Source organism: Nothoprocta perdicaria, unplaced genomic scaffold, assembly GCF_003342845.1.
Source record: "Nothoprocta perdicaria isolate Ctin4 unplaced genomic scaffold, notPer1 scaffold_26, whole genome shotgun sequence".
Classification (NCBI taxonomy): Eukaryota; Metazoa; Chordata; class Aves; order Tinamiformes; family Tinamidae; genus Nothoprocta; species Nothoprocta perdicaria.
The window spans coordinates 5,911,581-5,918,599 of record NW_020455488.1 but is presented as its reverse complement, the minus strand read 5'-3'; the positions used below and the strand labels follow the sequence as shown (position 1 = coordinate 5,918,599).

The following is a 7,019-nucleotide window of genomic DNA, read 5'->3' as shown; positions in this document are numbered from 1 at the left end:
CGAGGGGCCGTCCTGCGAGGGCAGCCCATGGGCAGAGGCAGCGGCGCTTCCCCGGGCATCGCTCCGCGCACACAGCAGCCTCCGCCAGCGAGAGGGCATCTTTACTACGAAGGAAGGGAAAAGAGCCCGGTCTGCAGCTGGCGCCGCCGGCAGCCCCGCGCTAGGTCCTGCAGCAGCCGCGTGCTGCCCGCGCAGGGATGCCCAGCTGCAGCGCGGAGCCCGCGTGGCCCCGCGCCGCCCTCCTCTTCACCTCCCTGTGGGCCAAGCAGCACGTGAGCGGGCGCCAYGCCGGCCGGGGGCCGTGCAGGCGCGGGGTGCTCACCGTGCCAGGTGCAGCACGGCCTCCACCACATTGGTGCCGTCCTTGGCGCTGGTCTCGCAGAACAGGGCCGAGTGGGCCTGCGGAACAGACGTGCCAGCGCTAGCGCCGTCCCCACGCACGCCCCCAGCCCTGCCTGCTCACCATGGCCAGCTTCTCCCCGAGGGCGCTGCACACTCCCGCCGGCAGCCCGGCACGCAGGTCGATCTTGTTCCCCACCAGCATGAGTGGAAGAGGCCCCTCGGCAACCTGCGGGCATGGAGGTGGCTCAGGCCGCCGCGGCAGCGACTCGAGCCCTCTCTGGTGCCCGGCGAGTGGCACTGCGTTAAACCTCAGGTCAAATGTGACCCCTTCGCAGAGGTGGCCTTTGGTCCTAACCCAAGGAACTCTGCCCTGGGAGACCCCGCGCCCCTGCCCTGCTCCCCACACCGCCGGGGCTGCCCGGACCCAGACCCTGCCTTGATGTCCTCAATCCACTGGCGGACGCTGAGGAAGCTGCTCTGGTTGCTGACATCGTAGAGGAGCAGGACACCATGCGCCTTGCGGAAGTAGGAGCGGGCGATGCTGCGGAACCTGGCGATGGGGCGGCTCTGCACGGGGCTGCGCGGGGCCTGCGTGGAGCTGCAGCCACTGCCGGGGCCCGCGCGGCGCCCTGAGCCCTGCGGCGCCCGCACCTCTCCTGCCCGGCCGTGTCCCAGATCTGCAGCGTCGTTGGCTCCCCGTCCACTAGCAGCTGCTTCACGCGGAAGTCCACGCCTGTGAGGAGGGTGTCAGGGCCATCCTGCTGCGCGCACCTGCGCGCCCGGCCCGGGTACCTAGCGTGCTGGGCACGTCGCCGCTGAACTCGTTGCTGCAGAGGCGCAGCAGGAAGCTGGACTTGCCCGCGCCGCTGTCGCCGGCCAGCACCAGCCGCAGGATGGGGTCGGGCGCCGCGGGCTCCCCGGCAGCCTCTGCAGCCTGGTGGCACCGAGAGGCTGCGTGGCTGCGGTGCCCGCTGCCTCTTCCCTCTGCCGCCCGGCCCCGCAGCTACCTGCGGCGTGAAGGCCGGGAGCTTCGTCCTGCCCGGGAGCCAGGCGTGGGGTTCTGTGTCCCCATGGGACAGCTCCATGTCCCCACATGCGCTGGTGGCCAGTGCTTCCTCCAGGCTGCCACTTGTGGCATCACTGCAGGATGAGGCTGTGTCTGTGTCCGTGTCCATGTCTGTGTCCGTGCTGGAGGCTGAGCTCTGCCGGCTGCGTGGGGGGGCCCCTGGGTGCCTGCGCCAAGGGCAGTGGTCGGGGGGTGGGGGGGGATAGTGGCTAGTGGTGGCCCTGCCCTGGCCGTGGTCACTCACCTGCTGCCGGTGCCCCGAGGGGGGCTGCGTGTGGGGGGGCTGCACTGTTGAGTGGGGAGCAGTGGCTGCAGGGGACGAGAGACGCTGGGCACAGAGGCACCGCAGTGCTTCCATGGTGGCTGCAGGAGCGTGGGGCTGCTCCGAGCTCCCACCTGCCCCGGTTCGTGCGGCAGCGCCGAGCGCAGCTGGCTCTTGCTCTCGTAAAGGCTCCGGGCGCTCGCGCTGTCGAGCAAGAGCAGCATCGGATCCAGCACCCACAGGAGCTGCACCCAGGGCCTCTGGGGGGCACCTGCAGCACTGCCCCGCAGCCGCTACCTACCGCAGCATCCTGACACAGGTGGGGAAGGGCAGGTCCTCCTCCGGCATCTCCCTCAGTGCCAGCTGCTCTCTGCGGGGACGTGGCATCCCTGCTGCCCAACCTGCAGCATCCTGCTGCAGGAGCCCAGGGTGGCAGGGGATGCCCCCGAGGGACCTGCAGGGACACGTGGCAGCCAGGGCCAGGCTCTCCCAGCGCCCTGCTTGTGACTCAAGGGAGTTTTCCAATTTCCCCTGTCTCCCCCATCACCTCTGCTGCAGCCTGCCCTGGTCCAGGAGGTCCCTGTGCAGCTGCTGCAGCTCTGACTGCAGCTGGCAGACGCTGCCCTGCGCCTGGCGCAGGGTGCTGTGCAGCTGCTCATTCTCCTGCACAGGCAACACGGCGCTGTTGTGGCTCTCACCTGTGTGCCCGGCACCCTGGGACGCTGCCCGCACCCTCTGCGCGCAGCCCGGTCCCAATGCGGCTCCATCCCCAGGCTCCACCTGAGCGAGATTCCCGAGCTGCTGCCGCAGCCGCGCGGTGCTGTCGCTGGAGCCCTGCGCACGTCCCTGCATGTCCTGGGGGAGGGGAGCAGAGGGGGGCAGCACTGCAGCCCCCCCAGCCCTGCACCAGCCGCTGCACTGGTGCCCATGGTTCCTGATCAGCCTCCATCGGCCCACCAGGGCTAGGGGAGACCCCAGGGTGACCCCACCGCTGCCCCCACGCTGATGGACCAGGTCAGCCCCAGCTCCTCTGGGACCCCTGCACGGGGCAGCCCCACGCACCCCCACAGGGCCCCCCCATTGGGCTCCGCGGGTCCCACACTCACCTGCTCCGGGGCCTCGTGTGTGTCTGGGGAGGACCSCGGCAGGCCGCCCGATCCACCCGTGCGGGCGCGCAGGGCCCCCGGCCGTGTTTGCTCTGCGGGCGGGGTGCCGCATTCCGGTGGGGCCGCCCRTGCGCCTGGCCTGCGGCGCCCCGAGCAGGGAGTGCGAGGTGGGAGCCCCCAGGCAGGGGCAGCGCTGCCAGGCGGTGGGATGGGGGATCGCGGGGGGGTCGATGCCCCAGCAGCTCTGGACGTGTTTGCACAGGGGTCTCCCTGGAGCCCCCAGCCCCCTTGTGTGTCCTGTGTGCGGGCAAGGGGCTCCTGCAGGGCTGCATGGGGAGCGATGGGGGCAGCGGCTGTGGGCTGAACCCCTGCAGCCCCCCCGGCTGCACCCACCCCCCGGGACATGGTGGCTCTTCTCGCTGGGGCCAGTGCTGCTCTCCTCTGCATCCAGCCCTAGGGCTGCTGCTTCACACACAGCACACATCAGCTTCGAGTTTTGTATAAAAATTTATTTGAGGAGCTATTTACAGTGAGGCCCAGCGGACACAGCGCTGGAGCGGAGCAGAACCGCTCCCTGGACAGCAGGGCTGCAGCCGGTGCCCGCAGGACCCGTATCCCAGAGGGTCGGGAGCGTGTGGCCGCAGCCGAGCACCATCGCTCTGTGCCAGAGCTGCATCCCCGACAATGCAGCAATGCAGCCGTGCAGCCATGCAGCAGAGCACCCAGCTCCATCACAGCAGCTCCTGCACACGGCCGGTCCCACGGCTGATGTGTTGAGGCGGGCGGCAGAGCCRGGGGCTACGCGGCGGCGCCGACGCGCTGTGGGGCCCGTCGTCGCCGCAGCACGCGCAGGGGCTGGCTGCTGCGCCGGCGCTGTGGCCAGCACGGCAGGCACAGGGGACTCAGCAGCAGCCACAGGTAGAGCAGGACACAGGCCCAGCACGAGGCCACCTTCACCCAGAAGGTCGACCAGCTGCCGTGCGTGAAGGTGGTCTCCAGCACTGCGTCCTCGTAGCTGCTGGGAGAGCGCAGGCGTTGGGCGTCCAAGGAGGCAGCACCAGGCCTCCTGGTGGCGGCTGCAGCCACCGGGGCTCCGAGCGGCTCTGGCTGCTTCCCCCCGCTGCAGACACAGAGCTCCCGGTGCAGCATCCACCCAGATGCGGCATCCACCCCACTGCAGCATCCTGTCCCATTGCAGCACCGCCCTGCTGCTGCAGCACCCGCGCTGCAGCACGGCCCACCCCGCTGCAGCACCCTGTCCTGCTGCAGCATCCCCTGCCCCACTGCAGCATCCTGTCCCATTGCAGCATCACCCTGCTGCTGCAGCACACGCACTGCAGCACGGCCCACCCCGCTGCAGCACCCTGTCCTGCTGCAGCACCCCCTGCCCCACTGCAGCATCCTGTCCCATTGCAGCATCACCCTGCTGCTGCAGCACACACGCTGCAGCACGGCCCACCCCGCTGCAGCACCCTGTCCTGTTGCAGCACCCCCTGCCCCGCTGCAACACCCRCCCTGCAGCAGCCCATGGCGGCTGCGTTCACACCAGCACAGGGGCAGAGCACAGCTAGTCCAGCTGGCAGAGCAGGGCCCAACCTGAACCAGTTGGTGAGGGTCATCATGACGTAGAGCGAGGCGAGGAAGAAGACGAAGTGGAAGGCCGAGTAGCTGTAGACCACGCGGTCCTGCTCGTCCTGGACGATGCAGGGGGCCCCGCTGGGCTCCTGCACCGGCTCGCCTGCCGGCTCCATCCCTGGAGAGTGGGYTGGGAGCGAGCTGAGGGCACCCGGCCGCCCGCCACCGCCCTGTGGCCACCCACTGCCTGCGCACCCACCTCGCAGCGTCTCCTCCATCTTCTCCGGGCAGCAGAAGCAGCAGGAGGGCTCCTGCGGGGCGGTGGGGAGCAGGGAGGGCGCAGGGACATGGCAGGGCCGGGAAGCCCCTGCGCTGCCCCCGCGCTGCCTGGGCCTGGGGCCGGCTGGGAAGCGAGCGGGGACCAGGCTCGGGGACAGGACTCTGCGGGGCACCAGGACTCACTTTGAACTCGAAGCTGTAGACTTTGACCATCCAGAAGGGCCCGAACACCTCGGCCAGGTAGGAGGCTTCGTTGCTGCACCCGGGAGAGAGGAGGAATGGGTKAGGAGGGCAGGCGGCAGCGCGTGAGCAGCCTGGGGACGCTGCGGGGCTCACGCACCATGCGAAGAGCACGCAGGCGTACATGATGGCAGCCCCCAGGACGGCCACGGTCGTGTCCTCCTTCTGCAGCTCGTCCTGCCGCACGCCCGGGAAGCACACGGTGAGGTTCTGGCCCTGGTAGAGCACTGCGGGAGGCAGGGTGAGACGGGGCCGGCACGAGCGAGCGGCTCCCGGGCGCTGGCCCCGCTCCCACCTCTCTCCGGAGGGCGGCTGGACAGTGCGGAGAAGGTGAGGTACATCACGTAGCAGCTGATGATGGAGGCCTGCAGCAGCCCCGACCGTGGCTGCTCTGCAAGGAGAGCGCCGGCCTTGGCCGCAGCCCCCTGCACGGGGTGAGGACAGGACGGGGGAGCCCCCGCCGAGTCCTCCTCGGGCACCTGCGCCTCGCTACCGGGAGGCTGGCAGCCCCATGCATGGCACCACTGAGGCTCTACTGCATCTTGCAACACCATGCCATGCAGTGCCATGCCATGCAGTGYCATGCCATGCWGTGCCATGCCATGCTGTGCTGCACCATGGCACTGTGCCATGCCACACGATGCCATGGTGCACCACGCCAGGCTGCGCTGCACCGCGGCCCACCGCGCCACGCGGCACTTACTGAGCCGCACGCAGGGCGTGATGGAGACGAAGGACATGACGCCGCAGAGGCTGCCGTTGACGGTGAGCAGGGCGCTGTTGAGGCGACAGGCRGCCGGGTGGGTGTAGAACTTGTAGAGGAAGGAGAAGGCGGCCGAGGCGAGGGTGTAGAAGGCAGCGGTGGCCAGCAGCACCGCCAGGTACCAGCGCTTGTCTTGCGCGGCGCCCGTGAGCCTGCGGGAGTGCGCGGTGAGGCGGGCGGGCGCGCGGGCGCTGCGTGGCACCACCCCCCGTGCTCACCAGTTCTTGTTCCAGGTGTGCGCGAAGGCGGTGATGAGCACCAGCTGCACCAGGATGAAGGCGAAGCCCCCGCAGACACCCACGTAGTGCCAGGCTGTGGGGGAGCAGGGGTCGTGGGCGGGCGCGGGGGTCGGGGGCCAGGGCCAGCCCGGCGGTGCTCGGCCAGGGACGCACCTGGGATGAAGTTGTCCTCGGGGATGAAGAAGCTGGCGGCGCAGAGCCCCGCCAGCACCAGCACCTTGGGGAGCCAGAACCTGCGGCGCAGAGCGGGGGGTTCAGCTGCAGCCCCCGCAGCCCCGTGCCCGTCCCGTGCCYGCCGCCGCGGTACCCGTTGTGCAGCTGCGCGCGGCAGTCCGTGCTGGAGCGCACGTTGAGCAGCAGGGCGGCCTGCGCCAGGTGGAAGCAGGCAGTGCCGAAGCAGAGCCGGTAGACGGCCGAGGAGCCCGCCAGGCGCTCGCAGTCGGCGCCCACGGCCAGTTGCTCRCACAGCGCCGCCGAGAAGGGCACCTGCGGGCAGGGCGGGACAGGCTGCAGGGGCCGCGGTGCCTCCTCTGGCACCGGCTACCCCGCTCTCCACAGCACCTGCAGCAKCTCCAGCAACCACGACAGCCCTGGCCCCCACAGGAACTCTGGTACCCAAGGGACTCCCAGCACCTATAGGAGCCCTGCTACCCATGGAGGCTCCAGCACATAGGGGAACACCAGCACTGATGGGAGCCTTGTTTCCTACGGGAACTCCAGGACCSTAAGGAACCCCAGCACCCACGGGAGCTCCAGCACGTATCCCTGTACTTTGATGCACCTGGAAACCTCAATATCCTGGGACCCCCCCCCAGTACCCCTGGGGCCATTTGCAACCCTGGACTCCTTGTGCGCAAAGACCCCCACCCCGGGCCCCTGGCATCCCCACGGCCCTAATGCCCCGGGAGGCCTCCCGGGGACCCCGGAGCACTGCGGACAGGTCCCCAGCAGCGGGGCCGCGGGCGCACCTTGTCGCGCAGGGCCTGGGCCACGGTGCGGGAGAGCGCGAGGCAGCAGGCGGCCGAGGACAGGACGTGCAGCAGCGTGTAGAGCAGGCGGGTGCCCGTGGACGTGCGCAGCCCGCGGCAGGGGCTGCAGCCGCAGCGCAGCTGGGGGGTGCGGGTCAGGACGGGCCGCGCGCCGCCCC

General features: G+C 70.2%; 2 protein-coding genes across 2 annotated transcripts; both read right to left on the bottom strand.

The window, feature by feature from the left end:
* Positions 1–318: 318 nt before the first annotated feature.
* Positions 319–1,894, bottom strand: LOC112948402 (ras and EF-hand domain-containing protein-like). The gene is made up of 6 exons (XM_026040651.1): positions 1,805–1,894; positions 1,135–1,276; positions 994–1,075; positions 778–892; positions 464–568; positions 319–399 (listed from the first exon to the last, which is right to left on the bottom strand). The coding sequence occupies exons 1-6, from the start codon at positions 1,892–1,894 to the stop codon at positions 319–321; spliced, it is 615 nt and encodes a 204-aa protein (XP_025896436.1).
* Positions 1,895–3,574: 1,680 nt separating this feature from the next.
* SERINC4 (serine incorporator 4) lies at positions 3,575–6,996 on the bottom strand (the record flags this gene model as incomplete). The annotated part of the gene is made up of 11 exons (XM_026040650.1): positions 3,575–3,791; positions 4,373–4,529; positions 4,611–4,662; positions 4,814–4,886; positions 4,971–5,097; positions 5,166–5,261; positions 5,574–5,785; positions 5,852–5,945; positions 6,026–6,105; positions 6,180–6,358; positions 6,841–6,996. Coding segments are annotated over 11 exons (1,443 nt in total), but the record flags the coding sequence as incomplete, so codon positions are not given.
* Between the last annotated feature and the right edge of the window lie 23 nt (positions 6,997–7,019).